The sequence below is a fragment of the Falco punctatus genome (assembly GCF_963210335.1).
Source record: "Falco punctatus genome assembly, chromosome: 10".
Classification (NCBI taxonomy): Eukaryota; Metazoa; Chordata; class Aves; order Falconiformes; family Falconidae; genus Falco; species Falco punctatus.
Window position 1 is genome coordinate 33568703 of NC_137590.1, and position 24911 is coordinate 33593613.

The 24911-nt window shown below is 40.8% G+C and overlaps 1 protein-coding gene across 4 annotated transcripts in view; it reads right to left on the bottom strand.

The window, feature by feature from the left end:
- Window positions 1-6711: 6711 nt before the first annotated feature.
- Window positions 6712-24911, bottom strand: part of LRP5 (LDL receptor related protein 5) — a 191943-nt gene continuing 173743 nt past the window's right edge. For all 4 annotated transcript variants that reach the window (XM_080405472.1, XM_080405474.1, XM_080405473.1 and 1 more), the window contains 6 exons: window positions 23483-23719; window positions 23022-23132; window positions 19895-20131; window positions 17314-17453; window positions 14344-14441; window positions 6712-13713 (listed from right to left, as the gene is read on the bottom strand). In XM_080405472.1, coding sequence (XP_080261598.1) covers window positions 13452-13713; window positions 14344-14441; window positions 17314-17453; window positions 19895-20131; window positions 23022-23132; window positions 23483-23719 — 1085 coding nt within the window. In that variant the 3' untranslated portion in view covers window positions 6712-13451. The remainder of the gene's footprint in view (window positions 13714-14343; window positions 14442-17313; window positions 17454-19894; window positions 20132-23021; window positions 23133-23482; window positions 23720-24911) is intronic.

Below are 24911 nucleotides of genomic sequence, written 5' to 3' on the forward strand. Positions count from 1 at the left end.
AGTTCACACAGCTAGTTTCCTCCCACTGTCTTCCAGACTGAAAGCCACACTGGAAGTTTTATCAAAGATCACTTGGAACAACTTTGGGGGTTTAAATCCCACCAGTGGACGCCTTCTGTGGTCATCACAAGTTTACCTCTGCTGCTTGTGCCAATATGAAATGGTCCTTCAAACAAGGCTGATGCAACCTTTAAGCAAAAGGAGAAACAATTTTGTTTCTGCACCAGGACCCTGGAGATTAGATTCTCTTCCAGTTCTTCCTCTTTTATCTGATCTTGGGCAAGTCATTGAATCTCTGTATACCTGTACACGGCTCAGGCCAGACCTCCTACACCTGCTGAACGACCACATTTGTTCCATGGGTGGGTGGCTGTAGTCTTCTGACCTAGATAGGTTTTGCCCTTTTGATCCCTGTAACTTCATTTTTTGTTAAAAAGAAAAAAAAAAATAAATTGTTCTTTCCTACTTAAGTTTCATCCCCCTCCCCAGCCTTTTAAGTAACTTTTCTATCTCCAAGCATCGGTTTTCATGATGGCAATTTTAAAAACCCAAATCTAGATTCTCATCTCTGTAACTCCAAATATTGCTGATACCTAGAGACTTTACAAATACATCATTTGGTGTTAGAACAATTGACTTCTGAGGAGATACAAGCTATTTTTACTACAGAATAATGTTAATCTGTGAGTGTTCTTTCAAAGATGGAGAGGAAGAAATCACTCTACTAAGAAGCTCGCTATCTAAAATGTTAAATGCTTGTAAGCAGATTTAAGTTGGTATTTTGGCTGTGTGATCCCAGTCTTTGAAATGGGAGAAGTTACGTCTTTTTTAGCGAACAATTCTGCCGTAACTGCACGCTTTGATCTCAGACGGGTGTTATTTGCCTTTCTTGAGGGACTGTCTGCTCTCTGCAGCCTGTTGACTTACCTGACTGGTCTTTGAGGAACCTGTCTTATGGACACCCAGGGTCTTTCCTTATCCTTTTCGATTATGTCTTCTCCTTAGGCTTTGTTCTAAGGTCAGTTCTCCCTTACTCCATTATTCTCACAAATCCTTAATCTATTTTCTATTAAATCAGAGATGCACTGAGACCTTTAGAAAACAGATGATGTTTAATACTGAGAACTCAGTGTTACCATGTCAAAGCTTACCAGACAGACTTTCAGTGCCACTTCACTGATAGACACTGGCTCTGTAACAAAGATGGAAAGGGGACAAATAAGGCAAGAGGCCAGCTATATACAATTTAGGCTGATTCCAACTAAGCTGCTTCACTTAAATGAGACAAACTGTTGGTAATACTGAGGATTTCAGGCTTTCTAGATACCAAAGATTGATTCTTGGAAGATGGATGTTTCACGCATGTGGTAGGGAAGTATGAATTGTCTGATCTTTTACGTTACAGGCTGCAGAATAATCCTTTCTGGTTGTAAATCTTAAGAAATAAAATTTGACAGGTTCCTAAAACCAAAGTGGTTGACATAAGAATGTGGGAGAGAATATGCCACTCCAATTAAAAAAAAAAAATAAATCACTAATCCATCTTCAAAAGTAATTCAAAGGGTTTGAAACAACCTTGAATGACACAGAACATAAGAAGGAAGTGAAAATTCCTTTTAAAACTACCATCACTTATTTTTTCTTTAACCAGAGGAAAAATTACCTTTTAGTAGAATTCAGAAAAAAGATGTCCCTTTCACACCTGCCTTCTCCGTTGTTTTGTGAGCAAGCTGGAAAACCATCCTATACCTCTTCACGTCCTTCTTCCCCAGCCTTAACTGCAATCATAAGTATTACTGAAGTTAGGGCAATGAAATCTAATCTCCTGTTGTAAGACTGAGAAGATTTTGTCCCTACATCTGTTGCTGTCTTTACAATCTCTGACCTCTGAGGAGCACTTCTGGAGCAAGATTGAAGACGGGGTCCCAAGGATTCCAAGTGTTTCCTTGTTGGTTGCATCTCTAGAAATCCAGCAGGATCTGGAAATAAACTAGACTCTTCAAGTGCTCTGTTCACAAAACCTAGCCTTAGTTGTAGGTGGCTAAAAAGATATCAACTTACAAAAAGAGACAAAATACTTGTCCCAGCTGAACACTGTCTCTCACAAGGCCCAGGTTAGGACAGTGGGCTCCAGAATGCACATACTCCTCAATCTCTTTCATCATCAATTCCTGATTTTTCTGGTCTGAGCCTACAAGCAGGTCTACTAGTAGGAGGTGGGTTCCCATTCAGTCTAGTCTAAAGTGTACTGCCTGATCCTGTACAGATGCAGCAGTACACTATTTTGGATTCCCAAACTTTGAACTTTCCCTAACCCTATTTAATTCTACCTGTGGGATGAATGCTATATGTGAACAGACACAGGAAACATTGTTCCCCAGGAGCTGGGTAGAACTGTGTCACAAACAGGTCCTCTGAAGCCTGCATACTTCTCCCGTAACTTTATACTTCAATATTTCCTGGATAAACCTTCCAGAAGTGCAGAGAAAAGGGGCAAGGATGAGGGCTACAGCCTATGAGATGTTCCCCTCTCTGCCAGGATCCCTCATCAGCCTTCCTGCAAGGGACAGGGTTAGTGTTCAGGTTGAGAAATGTAGAACACCTGGGTTTCAGTTTATTGCTGGCTCCTGTAGTATATCAGGAGTTTAAAAGAAGGATTGAACTGAATGGGAGCTATTTTCTTGTGGTGTTTGGTGGTTTTTTGTGGGTGGGTGGGTGGGTGGGTTGTTTTTTGTTTCCTCCCCCCCCCCCCCCCCCCCCCCGGCTGTGATCAGTTCTCAACACTTAGGTTAGTGTAGGGCTAGGCTAGTTACTTGCCACTATCAGTCAGCACCCTTCATGGCTCCAGGATTCTGCTGAATCAAACAGGTTTATTATTTTAATCCCTAAACATGCTCAATTCCCTGTAATTACAGGCAAAGGATACACATCTGTACAAGCGAAGCTGAGGGCACAATCTCACCAACATGAGCATTTCTCCCAATTCTAGCTTCAGGGAACCTAGCAACTGAACATTTGCCACTGTTGTTCCTAATATATTATAACCTACTATAGAAAAGAGAAGGCAAGGATACTGACCCTTCCTAATGCTGCAGGCGTATCATCTAGGGACTGTAACTTCTGGAGCCTGAGATTTCCAGATTCCTGTTTGAATGCTTCTAAATTTTAGTGACTGGTGTCACTAAAAGGCTACAGTAAAATGAATGTAAACAATAAATCTATCGCCCTACAACTTAGGAGGAATTCAGATCTCTAAAAAAGCGAGTGTGAGAGTCTAAGAATTAAGCCTTAATCAAACCTATAATGATAGCCTAATGAGCTAAATTAAAATACAAGAGAAAGCATTTGCTGTGTTCTCATGAGTCCTTCTCATACCCTTCTAGGCCATGCAAAGTTCAATAACAAACATTGCTCCCCAAGTAATAGATTGTTAAAGCTATTGCTGTCCCTTAAATCAGATTTATTCTCAAAGTAGTTCTCCCTTCAGGAAATTGTAACAGAAGGCATTAACCTCAATTAGGGCAAGCCCAGATCCTGTCTTTGCAGGCTGTCCAGAATATATGTAAGCTGTTGGTATCTTCCTATCCCAAAAGCCAACTCTAGCCTCAAGCCTACTATTCATGTTAATTACAGGCAGGAGACCAATCACTAATTGTAAGAGGAAATTCAAGACCTTATCCTGCCCCTGCCATCCCTCTTCCAATTCTTGTGTTCCATGAGGAACCCACCAAAAACCCAAACCGGGCAGACACAAGTAAATTTCTTGTCCTAATCTTCACTGCAGCTATGATCTTAGCCAGCTGATCTGGCACTACCCCTTGCAGTTACTATCCTCATCTCATTTCTGCAATATATTCAGAGTCCAGCAATTAGCCTGGCTCATCAAGCCTTCATTTCCCAAACACTAGCTTTGTCTCCAATCTTAATTATAGGCAGGGTCCCTTTCATACTGCCTAAAACCACAACAGCATTGGCTCCTGCGCATACCAGCGCAGTTCCTATCTGAGCTTTCTGAGCGGATTCCAGCAACCACCTGGACTCTTCAGAGAAAGGTTGTGGTACGCAGGGCTGTGGGCAGCCTGCCGGGGTCAGTTGCTATTGTGGAAGCTGTAGAGCACGCACCCTTGACCGCCTTCCCTCCACCCTGCTGTCCACAGCAACATGCGCTGCCTAGAAGGTCGCACCCCCATCCCCTGGCCTCCCACTTACCTCCTCAGAGCATCCCTGCCCCAGGTGAAATGTACCTGGGAAATACCTGGCCTAAAAACCATTATTTTCACATGAAGAACTTCTTCTTGTAAGTCTACGTGGGCTTTTTGGCAGCAGGTGGCCACACTTACCTCTCTGTATTGGGTCTGGCTGAGATGGGGCTAATTTTCCCCATCGCTGCCCTCACAGCTCTGTATTGCTAGCAGAAAGGTGCAGGTAACAGCCAGCGTCCTGGCTGCTGACACAGCATCGGGGACGTCTCTCCAACACTCCCCCCACCCCAGTAGGCTGGGGATGGGCAAGATCTTGGGAGAGGACATAGCCAGGACAGCTGACCCAAACTGACCAAAGGAATATTCCATACTGTAAGATATCTGCTCAGCAATAAAAGCTAAGAGAAAGGAGGAGGAAGGAGAGGGCATTCGTTATTTACAATGTTTGTCTTCTGGAACAACCGCTACACATACTAAAGCCCTGCTTCCCGGAAAGTGGCCGGACATCGCCTGCTGAAGGGAAGTAGAGAATTAATCTTTTGTTTTCCTTTGCTTCTGGGAGCACAACCTTTGCTTTTGCTTCATTAAACTGCCTTTATCTTCACCTATGACTGTTTTTTTCCATCTCATTTTCTCCCCACTGTCCTGCTGAGGAGGGGGAGTGATAGAGTGGCTTGGTGGGTACCTGGCATCCAGTCAAGGTCAACCCACCACACTCATGCTTAATTAATTACCTTTTTAGGGTCTGTAACATAGCTTCAACACTGCTCTGTTCAGCAGCATTTCATTCTTAGTTGCTTTGGGACTGGCATGAACTATGGAAAGAGATCCAGATATCTGTGTAATTTGGGATCAGGCTTTTCCTCAGCACAGCTGTGGGTCACCCACGCTCTGGCAGAACACATTTTGACCACTTCAGCCACTTCCTAGCATATCCAGATGCAATTTGTTACCCACTTGAATCCACAGTGATGTTGCAGTGAATCAGCCAAACACCTTGACCTGCCCTGCCCTGGACAGTAAACAGCAGAGGCAGTTTTGTGAAAGATCAGGACCAGTGGATTTAGGATTAGGTATTCTTCCCTGTGAGCACAGGTTTGGTCCTGGGAACATAGTTCAGATTTCATTGGGACAAATGATATAACAGAACTGTATTTCCCAATTAAGGAATCTGTAAGCCGTGGGAGTGTAAGACTACAAAGATCCAGTCAGACAGCTGAGCAAGGTTTTCTGGAGGAAAAAAAAAAATTCTGTCGTCTCCTCCACTTTCAAGAAAGACCCTGAAACATCTGTGATTCAGGCACCAGGGGAGGAGGAATGATAGGTATGAATGCCATGAGGAAATCTGTATGCCTTGTGTGAGATACATGTGTCAAACACCTACCCGCAACCAGACACCATGTCAGTCAGGGTCCACTCCAGGAAATGAAGACCTTGTGCATCTTCTCAGGTGTGAAAGCCCAGCCACAGCTAGGAGGTCTGGAAGGAAGAGTGGGGCCACTCCATGCCATTGGATAGCTTAAAAAGCTTTCTGTTTTTTTGGGTCATTTGGTCCAACTTTTCTAACACAATAGGATGATGGATGGCCTCTTCCAGGCTGTGCACCACACCAGAAGTCCAGATCCTTCAGTACTTTTCCTCAAATTACAACGGTATCTTAATCATAGCAATAGAATAAATCACTAGGGTTAGGCAGTCATCACATGGCTGGTCCAGGGTCCATTTATATTAAGCATTATAGCAAGGGTAATGTGGCTAAGAGGAAATTTTTTGTGAATGTTTTCTGGTTCAGTACAATACAAAACCTGAAATAGCTTTGTAGGAAACAGAAGCGTGTCTCCCGAGTTCGTATGCTGTATTTTTTTTCTGCCCTAGAAAAATCCAAATAAATGGAACTGGGCATCACCAGGACTGCTAACGACTGCTCAGAAAGACTTCCTTCATTCTGAGTTTCGTCTAACCAGCGTGCAGGAGAAAGAATATCTCAACTAAAGATTATTTTGACTTTCAGGTTAATACGGTAAATTTCACAAATCTGAGACCACCAATACTGACTGCAGAAATCAAGACCAAGCTAGACTCAATGGGACTAATTTTCAAGTATGTTCACCATAAAAACGTCATTAGTTAAAAGATTTACTTTGACATCCTATAGCATCAATTTAAGATACCATACAATTAAAAAAAAACCCAAAACCAAACGGATCTGATCTAGTCTAGCCAAAACACAGAGATTATTCTTATGCAGTGTAATATTTTTGATAAATTCATAATGCTGACAAACTTGTGGTAAGTTCTATAGCTAGCTAACAATTGCAATTTTAAAGGCGATCCATTTTCCAATCAACCTGTTCACCTCATTGCTCTTGCTGTCGAATATCTTAACGTTAAAAACAAGGAGACAGCAACACTACCTTTATCTTAAATAGTATCTAAAACAATTGTGATACTGGCTGGTTGTCTCTACTGTACATGATGAAACAGCTTCGCTCATAAAAAGGGCTGCTAATCAAATCTTTTAAAAGTATTTATTATAAAACAAAATCCACATAATCTATAGTACCAATGCAGAGTCTGTTATCTGTACAGATATTTATACAAAATACCAGTTACTTCAAACAAGACTTTGGTTTTGTTAACATAAAGAAACATTGCAGTTTCATGTCCAGAAAACTGTTAACATATAAAGGCCTGAAGTGATGAAAGCCTCAAGAAGTTTTTCTTAGGTCAGTATTACCAAGTTTGTTTGTATGCTAGAAGGCCATGCTTGGAAAAATAATTGGTAAAGACTTTCTGTAACACAAGAAAGATTTAATGGCTTTAATGAGAAGTACTGTAGTGACAATCTGATAATAGCATCAATTTAATCCCCAAATACATAAGCATTGGTTACTGGCATTATTTTTTTTCCTAATATTACGTATTTTTGACAGGTTTCTGTTGAAATAGGTAAGAATATATAAATCAAACTTCACTTGAAATAATGCATTTGAGAGAAATTGCAATATATTATGAATTCAAGAGATGCATGCTTTAAAAAAATTCAGAAGTTGTCTGCCTTCAGTTAGTTCCACAACTTGTGGATGATGTATTTTAACTGAAGAGAACCCTAAAAATGATACAAAGCTTTGTTAAAACCAGTGGAGTAAAACCTACATATGATTCTTGAGGGCACTTGTGAATTAAGGCTTTTCTTTTTCCCCAGTTAATATGCTGAAGTGTTTAAAATACACAAGGCACTGAAGTATTGGGTTTGGTTGTCTTTTGTAGTAATAAATGCTACAAAATGATACAAAATATAAAGCTGTAATTATTAGGCTGTTCGCAGAATACACATTTTAATATAAAAAAGATTGTGTGTGGGTTTTATCATAAAAATTCTTGGTACTCTTTGTATACTCACGTACATTTACAATAGCAGCAATTGCGATACGATTAGGTAAAGTAAGAAAGCAGTCTGGGTTAAGGGTTTTGTGTGTGACGCCCTCCGAATTTCGCATAAAACAGCAAAGCAGTCCTCCCATTTTCAGCAGCTTTTGTTTTATCTCCACAGGCTGATGAATTCCATTTACAAATATTGTATTTGTAGTTGCAACCAAAATACTTCTGTACTTACTTACTTAGTGCAGGATCTCTGTACAAATCAAACTGGAATATTGCTCCCTCTGTCAAAAAGAGCGACCCTGGGAATGCTGCCACAGGAATAGCGACATTCGTATTTAGAGAAAGGTGCATCAACAGGAGTACTTGCTTTTCAAAATGTGAATGCCAGTGAATTCGTCTGTCACTTACTGTAGCTGCCAAACTCGCTTTTCCCCTCTGAAAAGTCCTTCTAAGCACACTGTATGCACATATTTTATCAATATAAAATGACTCATTTAGGAATTGCCATTGTGGTCTTCCATCCACCAGGATTCTGTGTTGGCTGGAGAGAACCCAGCCCCTGACTCCAGAGGTGGGCTGCGACAAGGGCCGTGGTTCACGCTGGGAACAGCCGGGACGTGGCAGCTTGCTGTCATGGGAGGCCAGGAGCACTGTCAGTATGTCAGGACATGGCACTTTGAAGTATTTTGTTGTGGAATGCAGAAGCCATTTGTATCAGACTGGTTTCCATCATTCCTATCAGAGTGCTTAACATTGATCTAAAACCAATTTTTCCTTTTTTCCCTCCAGGGAGTACAATCTTATGTGGAAAGGCCCACAGTGTAGTTGGCAACCTCAAGCAAATTAAAGAAAAATACCCTTTACAAAAACTAGAGTAAGTGTTCTCAGGAAAGAGAGCTAGAAGACTTGACAGGATTGAAATTATCTATGTATATTAATATTTCTTTTAACGTGTGGTAAATACCTTATGCTGTTTAGCTAAACTTACAATAGCTGTAGAAAGGGGTTTTTCTACATTAAATCATGAACATAAAGTGCTGCAATACCTAAGGGAACAGCAGCAAAACCAGGATACCTCTCAGAACTTAGGATTTGGCCTTCCCTGAATCTTCTAGAGACAAGCCAATTTATCGTGAGGACTGGACTCATAATTCATAATGAAGGCATAATAAAAACATAGAAACAACTGAGTAACTGATCTGTAAACAACTGTCATCTTTGACTGTGGCTTGTCTAAGGCTCTGTCCAAACATGGACATTTATAAAATGTCCTTCAGCACCGTAACAGCAAAAGTGTTACTTCTAATTCAGGGCTCCATGCCAGGCACTCTCGTGTGTTATTAATTACTGGGAACATGCTTGCCTTCTGTTTTCATTTCCTGACAATAATGGCTATCACTTGCAGTACAATTATAGGCACAGCTACTCATTTGGACCAGCTCAACGTATTACCCCAACAAAATGTCTGACATCAGAAAAGATCTGCTTCCGAAAATGAAGCAAACAAGGACACACAACTTCTGTGAAGTGTGACTGACCATACTCATAAAGTAGTACAACATGCTCCAGAGGCTCTGATGAAGGGTAGCAGAGGAGCTCTTCCTAGCAAAGGGATCTGACCCTGCAGGCAATGGAGGAACGTCCTTGTTGCTGGCACATCAGCCTGGTGTGACCAGCCCTTACTGAATGCTCCTGCTTCCAAATCCTTTTTCACTGCTGTGCACAGAGCTTCAAAATTTCAAAAGCCCCAGAATCCAAGAGGCACCAGTTGGCATAAAAATAGGGAGAACGTGACGAATCCTACATCTAGCATCTTATCTTCTAGATATCAGATGGAAAATAGATTTAGGATAAATAGGCCCGGAGATTTCCAGAAGGCCCATTCTAGGTGTGCAGAACAGGTGTTGAGGGAAGAAACTGTTTTGTTGTTACTTTGAAAAGAATCAGAACTTTTAGGGAAGTGCTTGCGCCCTTTTCAAACTAGAGAGATGAAGGTTTATTACAGAAAATCAAACCCATCATTCCAATAGAAACTTGTTTCCTCTCATTTCTACCTTTCTCTTTAGAACACGCCAATAATGGCACAGTCTCATTTTTAGACATGAGGCATTTTGTACTATGACACTATCCTAAAGGAAACATTTTTTGTCATACATACAGATTTAGCTTAATTGTAGCCCAAGTGCTCTTTAGTGATCTGTCCAGACAGAAGAAAACTGAACCAGTAAGACCGTTGGGATAGTGCTAACAAAGTTTCCTCAAAATCATCCAGCAACATCAAACAAATTAACTACTTCCATTGCAAATTTCAGGGTGCACTGGCTGTTGACCAGTCTAGCTGAAGTAAAGTCAAGCTATAATTTACACAAAACATTTACTTGAAATTAAAGAATACTGCTGTCAAAGATCACGACTTGTCCATTTACCTTACAGCTTCACACCGCTGCTACATCTGTCCTGCAGAGAGGACAAATTCTACAGATGAGAAGATGACCCGAGTAGCTGCTTTCATGACTGTGCTGGAAGCAGGTAAGCTGCTCTCTGCTAGGACATCTGTCCTTTAAATGTAACACAAAATCAACCACATCATTCGCCTATTACTAGCTGCTCTTCAGACACAGTTCTATATTACACCCTGAGCTCTTTCAAGTGCTAATATGCAGTCATAATGGGCTTGGAAAACATGGTTGAAAACACCGATTCAAGTACTCACAAGCTCACACAGGTAGTCCAATCACATGCATCCCCCTGCAGCTTCTCAGGGGAGAACTCTTCTAATATTTCAGTCAGCTTTCTCATAGAAAACTTCTGCACTATTGAAACTATGCCTAAACCTCACCAAAACCTCCACTTATTTTCCATTCAGCCCCGAACTGCCACAACTTGTCATATGCATTCACTAAACCCCTGCAACTCTTTCTCCCATCCTGATCTAGACAAAAATAGCAACTTTTTTTTATGTTTTAGTCTGAAAGTTTACAGGATGGAAACCACTAAGAGCACAGTGAGGGTATTTCTGGAGACAAGTAGCTCCTGTCAGTCAAATTTTCTTTCTGGTCTTCTCTAGCACCAGGAGTGCAGTAGTGCTTTAAAGTATATAGTCTACAGCAAACAGAAATGATATTTAGTATTTAAATCTTAAGATGCTAAATTTGTAAAGAAATTCTTTTTAGAAAAGGCTTTTAAAGTCGGTATTGTGGAGCAATGTGGGGCTTAGATTCTGACCACCAAACTTTAAGTGCCTCAGAAGAGGCAATTTCTCACCAAACATCTGCAGTATGAGGCTCTGTTTAATCCACCCCATTCAGCAAGTGGTTCCTTCCTTCTGAATACCTAAGCTCCAAAAGAATTTGACTCTTAAGACAGTTTAGCTCTCAGCAAGAATGCTAATTTTCTTGGACTCAACCCCAAACTTTGTAATAGGATACAAGTTTTCAGATGAAGTGGTTAGGATTGTTATAGTTGTGGCTTTTTAAAAAGAACAGTGGTTTAATGGAAAAAAAAATAATCAATGTAATTTTGCATTACAGGTATACAGGAAAATTAATGTAGTATGTCTCTAAGCTAGAACTGTAACATGAAACAACTAAACTAATGAATTCATTATAAATGGTGAATAGTTATCAGGCACAAAATGACATATGATATGAAACTGGACTACCAACTGCTGTAATGCAGAACAAGTACTCCTTTATATGATTGACGTGGTACATAAAATATCCTGTGGATCTATATTCCTGATTTAGTTCACTGAAACAGGATCACATGACAATTGCTTTGTTTCACCAAACCATTAACACTTGCTCAGAGATCTGCCAAGACACTCTAAGAGTAAATATGACCTTGTCCCTCTTAGCATACTACAGAACTACTAATGTTGATAGGGCATTGGGAAAGAACCTACTCTTAAACTCCAGTGCTGTACTCTCCAATTCTGTAACCTTTCTCCAAGAAAACCAGTGGGCATCTTCTTTGTGCTCAATCTGTCAAGTGAAAATTTAGACATGACAGTAGTAAAAGCTACTTTAAGAGTTTTAGTAACACACCTGCGACAACACAAATCCTATCCTTGACCAATATAGATAGGAAGAACAGATCTGGACTACTAAATCTGAAAACACAAACTGGATCAGAACACTGTGGTCCCAACCCCTCCACCACCACAACAAAACCCTCTAACCCAGAGTTGTAGGGTTCCTCTGATGTGCTCTCAAAGAACTTGTTAAAAAGACCCCAAACCAAGTACAATTTAAGTTCAAACAAGAAAAAAGTTTTCATTGTTACCACCAATATTAAGGCTATCAAAGGCTCAGCACATCTATTATTCAGCAGCTGCAGAAACAGGTGTGAGTCACTCTGCATATGCAGAACCTCCCTCAGATGTCCCAAGCAGGCACTCACATCATCATCACCAGAGCTGAATTTATAAAGTGCCATACAATACACAATCCCTTTTGTTACAGCAAGAGAGCCATCAAAGCACAAATTTACCTTCTGTATTTTGAAAGGGACTGATCCTAGCCCCCCACCCCAAAGCGTTTTTTTGGGTAGGAGTTGGAACATAAATACTTTGCTGATCATGATGTCCCTAGGTTACAGCAGTTTGCATGAGAGTTTATCTTTTTCATTGCAACACAATTAGAAAGAAGTATTTGTCTCCTCTCCTTCCTCCCCCGTGATTTTCTGTCTATTTCTAAACCTGAACTAATTTTGTTTGAATTTTTATGAGATATGACTAAACTGTTTGAATGGCAGATGTTTTTGTTTTGAGCTATGCAGACACCATTTTCTACAAACACTGATTATAAACCAAAAAACTTTCCACATTTAAAGGTATACAAGTGATTCCAATATCATTCCACTTTGGAAAACAAACATTAGAGATGAAGCAATTCTCTGATCAAATCAACACAGGTCAAGATCTCAGAGACCTGGCACAGTGAATTACTGGACTTGGGGAAAAGAAAACTAGCACTGCATTTTGAGAAGGAGCTGACAGCATCTTCCCAGTCATCAAAGCCTCACAAGGAAGGACGAAGGAGCTTGGTTTCATCGCAATTAAAATGGTGAGTCTGACCACAGGTCAATACAACTGCTTCTGCTACCATTCACCCAGTCAAGTGGGGAACTGACTGGAGCTAAACCAAGTTCTTTAGGGCTGGTTATCTCTTGAATTGGTTCCAGAACCGGCCATGGGCAGAGCGGCACTGACATGAAGCAGAGCATGGTGCCTGTGGGCTAGCTAAGCTGGAAGATTTGGCCAAAAGAAGTGTTGTTCCAGTTCAATGCTAAGCAAATGGAGAGGGAGGTTTGAAATCCAGGTCTCAGCACACAAGTTCTGCCGGGAAGCACCCAGCTTACGTGCCAACAGGAACATCTACGGGTTGCGATCTTTGCACATTTTCTCCCAGTGGTGGTGAAGGGATGAGATACTGACAGTGGTATTTAAACACGCTTTTCTTCTCTGCAAATAAACTTACATCTTTCTTTAGACTTCTCCCACAAGCCACTTCGCTTTCTCGTCTCACATTAACAGAAAGAATTACATACACTTTGCATGTAAAAAGGTGACTTAAAAATGCAAAAAGGCTCAACATTCCCTCCCCAAATCCTTTGGAGACCGAGTCATTTTCATGACTTCAAAAAGGCAAATTATGGCACAAAAGAATGGAAATTAAGTTAAAAAAATCAATTTTATAAATATTCTTCCTCTGTACAATTTTTCACAGCCCCGTCCCTCCCACCCATTTTTATTCACATTTCTTTTTTGAATTCCCACCCCGATTTATTTTTAAATCATAAAATATATATTTTAAATCTGTTCATATTTTAAAATATTTACAGGAAAAGTTCCTTCTGTTGAGGTCATGAGGAATCTGTACAAGGAGAGGGTGGAGGGGGATAGAGGTGAAAATAGCTTCGTTCCGTGGCAGGAGACGGAGGGCAACTTTCTTCTGCCGACATGTACTGACTGCGAGGCGTGGGTGGAGGGGGATAAGGGTCTGAGTCTGAATTTAAATCTATATAGTATTTGTTGGCCTTCCATCGACTAGTAGTATAGTCACTGTCACAAACATCTGTGCTGCATGGGGTTGTGGGTGGAGCTATCCCTCGTATAAGGTATGGCCTGCAAAAAAACCAAACCAAAACAAAAAGCACACGCATTAATTGGGGGGAAAAAGACAGACAAAGAGAGTGATATGAAAATGTGTCCTTGGTCAAGATGCCTGCTCATTAATACTATATGAGCCTTAATTCAGGTTTTCATAGGAACCCAACAAAAAAGTACCTGAACTGTGTTAAATCTGAACGGCACAACTACCCTCAGCTGGCCGTGCTTTCTTCCAGCCCCTGACCAGCCAGAGGAGACTAACATGACCATTTAGCCTCGTCACTAAGAGATAGGTTGACTCATCAAAGGGTTTTATGATAAGCTTGAGGAAATGAAGAGAAAACAGGAACCTTCTCTATAGAGGATGCTAAGTGACTGTTACATAGTAATATAACCTATATATATTGCATTGTTACACAGCAACACTTTATTGAAAGGTGCTAAACCCTGTTGTACAAAAGTAAGAACAAAAAGTCAATGCTTAACATCAAACCTGGCATAACCCCCATTTGCATGGTCATTTATTAAGAGAGGGAAAGAGTTTTTTTAAACAAGGTGAAGTGGAACAAGAACATTTTGCTTAAGATCCAAAACTAAAGGCCAAATCAATAGAAGATTTGTCAAACCTTCTTATCTGAGTTGTACCTGTAAGATCTCGTGGTTGAAGGAATGTTTGAGGAATAAAACATCTCCGCATTATACAGGGAGCGATCGGTAGCTGGGGAAGGAGGTGGGTTCAAAATCTAGGAAGAACAGGAAAAAGCAGTGCAAAAGTCTGGGTTAATAATACAACTCTAATTATTTTGAAAATATTTACACCTTCAGCTTGTCACTCATCCTTATTTTAGTTTCCTCTCCTTGCCACTTGGGTGGGTTAATGTATTTTCAAAGATCACAGAAGTTTATTATGAGACTTTACACTGGGCTTACTTACACTGCAGGCCTTCAAAGCTCTCACAGTACAGGGAATTTTCTTCCTTGCTGCATCTGTTATCACGCTGGAAGGTTGGGGTAAAGCTGGAAATTAGAGCCAGTTTTGCTGAATCTCAGTGCACTTCCTTGGACATAACGACCAATATCAGCCTCAGCAGATGCTAATGGGAAACTGTCTGTTCCACTCCCAGCCCCTAAACATACTCCCAGTCAACAGTAGGGTCAGGAGGCCAAAGTTCCTTTACTGTAACTAATACAACTCCATGCTTCCCTGAATACTACCTTTTTACTGCTGTTCTGTAAACATGTCACTTTGGCACAGTTCACAATGCAAAGAGCCTAAGAGCTACAAAACTGTTATAGCCTGCCCTAGCCTGTGTGTGCATATACACGGTGGCTGGTAACCCTCATGCTAGGAAAACAGTTTATTATGCTTCAGAATCCTTTAGGATTCTTCCCCTAGCAGGAAGCAGAGCCCCTGACATGGCCGGCAGGATATCGGCCTAAAAACAAGAAGAGCACTTCATCCCTTCCAGCGTGGAAAATTACAGCATTGCCCTTGATGGTAGGGCCTTGCTACTGATGTCAGCATCTTGTACACAGCCTGTCCTGGGCATTCTGCCAAGCTGTGGCCTGCCACAGCGACCATGATAGTATCCTTCCTCTGCCCCCGCTCTTCCCTCATAATACTACTGTAAAATCACGGCAGTGGAGATCATTGGTTTGAACTTCACTGTGCAGCGCCTAGCAAAATGATCCTCGGCCACTGAGTTGAGCTCATTAGTACAAACACTAACAAGCCCTGCATCCAGATTCATGTGAGGTGAGACAAGCTTGAATATCACCCATTGCTAGCTGTGGGGAACGGTAAGTAATTGCCCCAAGAGCATCTTCCAGAAATCCTCTTCCTTGGAGGAGCACTGCATGCTACTTCTGGATTCTCTTCTACTAGCACCCTGAACTGCATCAACACCACTTAACGTTCAGATTAAAATACCAGTGTCAGCCAGGATGCCTGTGACCAGACTCTCAGGTATAACCGGCCTAACTCCACCGATACCAATTCCTTCCTAGCCTCTATTCACTGGACCACCTCTCAGTACAACTACGTTAAGCAAAACAAAACAAAAAAAGGCAACACAACTCCATGCTCAGATCTCTCCTTTTTATTATTAACCTAAAGCTGCATAATGAGCTACCAGGTAGAACTGACCCAAATATTTGGATTAAGCAGTAACTGTCATGTTACTAAGCCCTTGCAACAGGTTTCTTCTAAGAATCCAGCATGTCCTTCGGGAAGGAAAGGCTGGCATCACCCCTGCAGGTTCTGACTGACATAGCCTGGAATGGGAAGTGTGGATGAAGAATTCCCAGATTAGCTTATGCCAGAAGTCCAGCAGAAGAGTTGATCTTTTGGCTGACACAGATACAGAATGGCACAGGCAGATCAGCTCTTGGGCCTCTTTCAAGACTTATTTAAGTAAGGGTTTTTTTATATAAATTCAGCTAAGTTTTTTCTGTTCATCCATTTTAGTGTGGCGCTGACCCATCAATCAGGTACCAGCATGAAATTGTTCAGCGTGTTACAGAGACACCGGTGAAGCACAGGACAAGCTAAATTAGGAGGGCTGTTGAGTTCCAAACATCTGCTAGCTGTGACTAGCTTCCTGATGGCTTCATTGAGAAAGTAATGCGAGGAACAGGTAACTGATTTTACCTTACCAATAGATAAGCCCACAAGCCTCTCTTTTTCATCTTTGTCCTCCTCAAGGGGAGAGAGGGCACATTTGTCACTGGTCAAACACAAATCAAAATGCCCATACGTAGCATAACAGTTTATATGTTAACACAAATGCATATATACCCACACAGTATGTGGGCCCCTGATTAAATACTACAGAAGAATTGCCTCACTAGCCAGCAGATTGACTCTGCAAGCTTGTGTGAACAGAAGAATGAACGTATGTATTGCTCAGAAACACTATGGGAGAAAACTCATATGACAAAATGCTGGCAAACAGTCTCTCCTACATATTCTTAGAGAATCATGGCCATTTTTAGTAAACATCTTTGAATTCAAGAAGCTCTTAATATGGGGACTAAAATTCTGTCACTTCCAACAATTAAAGCCAGAAATGAAGCTAAATTACAGCTGAAAAAACCCAAGCAGAGCAACCTCTGCCGGTACCAACGTTTTCTCCCAGTGCACGCACTTGGTTTTCTGAAATAACAATTGACACTTCATCTAAACAGCAAGCTGAGCTTATTTCTTAAGCGTCTGCATTCCAGTCCTGTCACATCTTGTTTGTCTTTTTATTCCATGTGTGCCTGCAGCATTATGCAGTGCAAAATATCACTGGGCCACTGACATCAGAGTTTACAAAGAACAAAGGAGGTGGCATCTCCAAGGGAGTCAAGACAGAAGAACAGAAGTACCCAGGAACAACCCAGCCGAGTATCACTCTAATAACAAAACATTTTAGACATCATAAAGCATTGTGTAATCTTGATGGACTACAACAAAGTGATTTTGTGATGTGTCCAACTTGGCCTGTATATCATAAACTATTAACACCCAAGACCAACTGTTATTAACACTCTATTCAGTAACATACATTTTCATCTTTCTTTCCTTCAGAATTGGGAGATACTTAACACAGAGGTGTATTTTCAAGACATTACCTGTGGGTAGAAAGTGGCTTTAGTGCTGGATGAACTACTTGAAGAGGCTCCAGTAACATGGTTTCTGTCATATAAGGGGGCACCACTGCTTCCTCCCATGAGACTCATGGAGCTAATCATGGACTTTCCACAAGAGATGCCTGCAGTGAGACAGAAAGGAAAAGAAAGTTAGGTAAACCACAATTTTATCTACCAATGCAAAACAGAAAACAAATCCACAGCTTGGCAAACCCGTGCAATGCTACTGGTTGTCACTTTGGGAACAGTGTTTTATGTAAAAACTTCTGGATTACAAGGAGCAACACATTTTGTAAACTTATCTTCTCACCCCCAGACCACCTATTGTCTCACTGCAGCACTGAACTCGCAACCTGCTCACAGTCTGCTGAGAAAGGAATCTCCAGAACAGCTGATCCAAACTTTTCACTCAAACTGTTAATTAAGAAATTTTCCAATTAAACAAACTCAGACATTTGCAAAACAAATGTTATATACTGCCCAAGACAAACAAGCTAGAGACCTCAAAAAATTTCATTTCCATCCAAAGAAATTCAATTGCAAGTACACAAACAGCAGCAAAAAAAAAAATAATCAGTTTTAATGAAAAAAAAAATCACTGCTTAAACTGAAAATCAGCAGAAACAAAGAGAAAGAAACCTAGGTGACAGGAAAAGGGAAGACAACATTCCTCAATCTGTTTTACTCCAATATACACTTAAATCAGACAATACATTTTCAGCTTCTTCCTGTCAGACTATTCAGTGCTAATGGAAAAGTTTAGTTTGGGAAGGTTTCAGAAATTTTTCAGATGCAGGAAACATTCAATACAAGCAGAGTGACTTTATTTGTAATCATCATTCACAACTATTTATCTTTTTTGGAAATGCCACGGTATTAGGAACCTGTGTCTTTTCTTTAGAATTAACATCAATGGTAGTATTTTCAGCTGTTGTAACCTGTCACAGCGCTCTGGATTTGAAAAAACAAACAAATACGAATGAGAATCAGAATGACAGCTTAGTTTAACACCTACAGAGGTACAGATGAAACCTACCGATACTTGCTTTAATTACAAAAGCTTTAGTGTGAAGTCCAATTTAAAACACCACTTCAAAGGTTTTACCTGCAATGATTTCATCCTCAAATTTTATTTCCTACCACAAAAACCTCTTGATAACCATGAAAACATAAGTTAATCAGGAACAGCTGACCAAAGTCATTAAAGTGCAAGAAAGGCTAAATCTAAGTTGTATCCGGCTATCTTCAAAGTCATGGCTAGAAGAAAACAACAATGAGCACATCTTAAAAATGTGTTTAATATGAAGAAGTGCCACATCTTTTCATTTGTCTTTAAGTTATCATCTATCTTATTTTCAGCTGACATGAAAAGCAGACTCCTATCACTCCAAAGTATGAATTTCTTGTATTCTGACCCTGTCCAGCAGGTTTACAGGCAAACATTTACTTTCCAGCTTCCTAAACAATACGAAGAGATATTCTTTCTTCTCAGGGCTTTGTAGTCAAGAATTTGCTATTTCTTCTATGAAAAGTGTATTTTACATTTGTAAAATAATTTGAGGTACATCATTTAAGTGTTTACTTTGATGTCTGTATCAGGTTTCTGGGTTCTTATGTATTAGCTGAATATCCTTTTATGCTTTTATGTGTACTTCAAGTCCTCCTTCAATCTTAGCGTTGGAGCTGCATGCACTTCTCCAGATGGATGCTTTGAGCCCTTTGTGAGGTAGAGAAGTTTGCTGTTTTACAGACGAAGGACTGAGACACAGAGAGAATACTTTGTCCAAAAGCAAACAGGAAAGCTCTCTCAGAGATGGGCTAAACCAAAGGGGATGTTTTCATTATGCTTCAGGCAATGAGCAGCGACTACAAAACCAAAGCCAGACTGCTTGTGTTCTTCCCCATTTGCTGTTCTAACTTTGGTGAGGGAGGTTTATCTCCTGCTTTTCTGTATCATAGTAAACTAAGCTGCTTCACTTCTTCCTTCTGCTTCTTTCCACTGTGGAAAAAACCTGTCCTGAGCGGACAGGAGAAAACTGTCTAAAGACCTTTGATGGATAGGACAGACACAAGGACACCTGAGTACAAGACACAGAGCAGCTCAGCAGAGCTCTCACTAGAATGCTGAGTGGCGCATGCTTTCTGAGTTTCCAATACTGCACGTCGTTCACTACTCTTCATAGTATTTTGCAGGCCTTAGGTAAGAAGTACTGTTCAAAACCCAGGCTTTATTACATACACCAGAAGTAAACTATTTAAAGACCATGCTTTCACTGGCAAAATACTGTAGATTTTCTATCAGAAAGATAGATATCTATGCAGATGCAGCCTAGCACAAAAACCACTTTTGAAAATCTGGCAAGATGCCTAATGGAATGTAGCTAATATTTTTTGCATATTTGATCCAAAATGACAGATTTATACCAAAACCACTGAGCAGATCAACACCATCTAATTTCTGCTCTTTGAAAACTCCGCATCCAGCACTCTTAATAACCTGTAAAACTCCAAATCCAGGCAATGTAACGGTACCGATTAGATGCAAGGTCCTTATCATCCTTACCAGTAAAAGTGCCGTGTTGAGAACTTCCTGGAGCAATAAAATTAAGAGGGACATGAGGGGTGCCACTGACATACTCATGTGGAAAAGGACTATTGGGCCCGGCATAGCGCTGGCACACCACTCGCTGGCAAACAAAGTACATTCCTCCCATGACAAAAAGGGACAGTATTATACCAATGACAGGACCGATGGCACTACTGTGTGGCTGTGACTCATCTGAGGCTGGCTTTGTTTTTTCTGGAAAGAGAGGAGAAAAAATAAAGAACGTCATTAAATATGGGGCAGTATGTATGTTGCTGTGCTAGAGCTCACGCAGCGGGACAGTCAGCTCATCGTCATCCACAGTTTTGAAAGTATCTGCATCAAACTCAGGCATCTATAACTCCATATAGTCTGATTCTATGCACAAAACTTCATACCTCCTCTTTCCCCCATCAAGCAGCATTAGCAAGGATCTGTCTGTCTAGCAATTCATCTTCTAACAGGATTACTGATCATCTTTAGGTAACAACGGTCTAGAAAGTTTTACTTTTCTTCCCTCCCAAAGTCTACGGGTTAAGTATATAGGACACTTATAAACACAAAGTCCTTAATCAGAGAGGAATCTGCTCTCTCACAAGCCATTTGGGCTAGCAATAACGTCAAGAAATTGGAAGATTTTACTAAGATCGTATTAAACAGTGGATGTCTTCCCAGCTAATACAGGCCTTAAAATAGAACACTTCTCCTTCCTAAAATATGAGTTGCTTTCTAAAAATAAATCCTTACAAATTGAAAGGAAGACAATCCAGAATATATCAAATACTTTATTTCTTATTTATTTTCCTCCTATATAGCCCAATGTTAAATAATAACAGGTGCTGCAGTATTTGAGACAAGCTACGTATCGTACCTCCCCCTGATTATGGGTAACACATTCAGAATTCTTGCCAAATAAACCTAACACCTCTATGGCTTTTGCCTATGTGACATTCCTCAGTGAAAATGACTGATTTTTTCCATGTGATTCACACAACATTTATAATTTTACTTTTTTACATACACAAACATATGTGATCATAAAGCGAAAAAAATAAAAATAAACTTGGCCAAAGCCAATTTTACACAGTCAGACCTCTTCCCCCCTTAATGAAGTTGTAGGAAGTGAAATGGTTCATGTAAGATTCAAGCCTTCACTTCGTAGAATTTTTCTCCAGTGGTTCTGATTTCATTCTCTTCAGTGGAAGGGAATGAAAAACAACTGAAACTTGAGAAGATAAAGGAAATACAAAGATCTACCAATAAACTCTTAACAGTTCAGCATCAAGAATCCATTTTTGTCTTTATCGAATTTTTTATCATCTTTAGTTTTTATCTGATTTTCACACTTATTAGTGCATGACAGCTTTTATGTCAGCTAAGGCCCTAACTTTCAAACAGTCAGATTAGTTCTGATACGATACTGGAAAAAAGCAAAGCCAAAGTTAAAACCTTTCCAAATTAGGTAATTTTAAACACACAATTCTCATTTTGGTTAAACCTAGCTTCTTTTGAATGCAAGATCCTTATCTAGAAGGTAGCAATCATTTTTATTCCCTACTTGAGTTCTTTCCCTCAGTCAAGCAAGAAACCACAGAAATCTCTGCTCCACAAAGAGACTCCAGAGGAGACAGTCGTATGTCTACATAAAGACACATTTAAATCAGTTAAGACCTAATTGCAGGACTGGACCCAAAGTGCAAACAGAAAACAGCTGCATTAACTTGGCAGCACCAAAATTTGCCAAATGCACAAAGAAAATAAAATAGGAAAATGGAAGAAGTGGCTCTGCATTATCCAGGGAATTGGAGGAACTGGGTGAGAGCTGAGAGATAAACGGAAGATGTGGGAGAACCATGAGAAGCACATTCAGTCTGAAACCTACAACAGGATTGCTAACAGTCTTTGTTGCCATTCTTTTAGCCTTTTCTTCTATTCACCACTTGGGCTCCTCTCACCACTCTTACTCATGAAATACACTTTTCCTTGCTGTACCCCCATGAGGACGGAAGGAAGAAACAAGGTTAACCTGACCAGACCTTGTGCCCCCGTTTCTCACTCCAGCAATGGCACAGCTTCTGACAACCGGTGCTTCAAAACCTGACAAGACTTGTAAGATATTAAACCCCTCACAATTAGCCAAGATCCTATAGGCAACGTTATTAAGCAAAGTGCAGCATTTCTCTACACCAACCCAACACAAGGTATTTTTTCCGAATGAATTACCAACAGATCAGCACATCTCATTGCTTTTGTTCTAAAATGTTGTTTTCCAATTATTTTGCTAAACCACTTGTGAGTTACTAAATGCTCCCTTTATCTACCCCATTGCCTGAAAACTTCATGTACTAGTCATCCTGATGGTGCAAAAAGAGGGAAATTGCAAGCAGAGCACAAGTGAGTGAATTTTATTGTCCCCTTTGGATTGCAAAACAACAGACCCCACTAAGGACCAACAGAGCAACTGCCACCAGCATGCCTGTAATCCGCATATACCTCCTGCCGTGAGAATTCAAAGTAACATTTTGCCCAGAAAAATCAAGGTCTTTCCTTATATTCCTTTCGTAACTGCACTTTAGGAGACCAGCTTGTGGTCTCTTGTGGACACTTGCTCATTGCATGCTAGTTCCTCCACATAATTACCCTCCAGCTTGATCCTCTAATTGCAGTGGATAGGGCCGTGCATTTTTAAAAGCCACCCCAAGCTTACAGCAGCTCTGCAAGTTCCAAGGTACTGAGCATAGCAGAATTGGGTCCCCCTGGGCATACAGATCTGGAGCCCACCTAAACAAGGCAGTCTTGTATCCCACACAGCATTTTAGAACTAGCTTGAAGTAACACTGGGAATTCAGCTCATCTTCACCACTGCTGCTCCTGCATTACCTGCAATGGCAGTGCTGCAGATTTGCTACACATGCTGCAAGCTCGTGCTCTTTTGCTGCACACACCAATGGAAGAGCATGACTGCATCTAGCAGCCAAATACACCTGCGAGAGATTCACTGGGCTTCCCTGAAAGAGTATTACTATGCAAAGACTGGGGCTCCGCAGAGGGACGCGGGACATTACGCCTGAGCACAGCACTTGCATCTCAAGGAAAGGCATCTCACCACACATAAGCTCATCGGAACCGTCAATGCAATCCGGAAAGGAGTCACACTGTTGCTTCAGGAGGATGCACTGGCCGCTTGCACATCGGAATTGATTGGGTAGACAAATTGCTGCACAGAAAGAAAGAAAAGATTGAGTACTGCTTGCGTGGGAGCATTCGAGCATCTTAAGAAAACCAAAAGAAGTGAGAGATGAAGCCACAGGGCATTTTATATTATGACTAGATAGGCACCAGAACACCTGCTTGGCTGCTGTGGGTAAAGCGCAAGCCTGCGTTCCTCTGATTCTTCCTTCTTGTTGTTATACATCCTACTCAGCTTAGTTAGGCTTATGGTTAAGGCTGTTCTTCCCCATTTGGAACTAAAAATCATATATCTATATCTACAGTTATCTCAAGAACAGTTAGAATCCCAAATGGATGCTTATGTTAGAACCAGGAGTTCAGGAAAATTAATCTTACTATCACAATCTGCTTCATCTGATTTATCTTGGCAGTCAATTTCTCCATTACATCGCAAGTGTGCATCGATACACTGCCCTTTCTCACACTGGAACTGGGATGCAGAGCATATGGGGCAACTATCTTCATCACTCTGGTCATCACACTCTGGAAATCCATCACATCGCCATGCCATTGGGATACAGTCAATCTCTCCAGTTGCACAAGTAAACTGGTCTGGGGAACAAGTTGGAGGTTCTGGAGAAAGAGAAAACAAATCAGACCCGTATATTCAATTTTAGCTCTTACAACAGAGTAAAAATGTGACCGACTTTTTTCAAGAAAAACACATTTATGTCTGGACTAAAGTTCTTCTGTGACTTAAGATTCTAGCAAAGAGGAAAACATGATTTTGCATAGGGAATGGGATTTTGCCAACTTCATAACAAAACCTGGATGCATGCTGACTGAAGAAGCTTGCTCCAGCAGGAGAGCACTGAACTAAGGCCAGGAACTACAAATACTTCGGCTCTAATATCCACCTTTTGGAAGACACTGTCATACACATAAATTAAAATGCATACTCAATTTCTGATTGCAAACCACATTCTTCACAATTCTAATCCCTGCAGTCACATTAGCCTGGAACAATACTTCCTAAAATAACCTGGTACATTTTAATTGGCAATGAATACACCTAAAACATACAGCATCTGCTTCTATGACATCTGATTTTCTGTTTTTCCAGTGGTTTCTCCACAAAGGAATTTCCAAGTCAGATATGAATTGAAAAATATGAATAGAGAAGAAGTATCTGTAAAGGCCTGTTAAACATTAAGCTAAGCCCTCCTGCTGGGAAGTCTCCGGGCTACAGGTCAGCGGTGGTTCGGAGCAGTCTGAGGAGCACTGCCGGCCTGCCCTGAGCTGACACTATCACTGTGGGCAGAGACGGAACACTGCACCTTGTGCATTTCTGTGTTTGTTCCACCTAAGAAAGCTGGGACTTCCTTCAAATTTGACTTTTTGTGGACCCCAAGATCCTGGCATCAATCCATCCCACATCCATACTGTGGCGCAAATTGCAGTTACACACTGATAGCGTTAAGCAGCTACAACCTCAAGTGGAGATGCAACAATTACGCTGTAGTAAACCATCCATAGCTGCTTTCTTCAGAATGTCAAAAGACAAAGACAATCCAGATCAAGAATCTATTAAAAAAATGCTTTTAATTCTTACACATAGCAGATTAGCACACAGTTTTTCACCATTAGTATCAAAGAAAGAGTCAACATCTAAGTCCCTTCAGTTGCTACCAGTAGCAGTCATGTTTGAAATGAGGGGGCCATCCCAAAACACCGCTGCAGCAAACGGATACATTTCCACTGATTTCGAAAGTTGATGGGTCAAATCCCTGTAACGTAATTCTATCAGTTTACAGAAGCAGACATG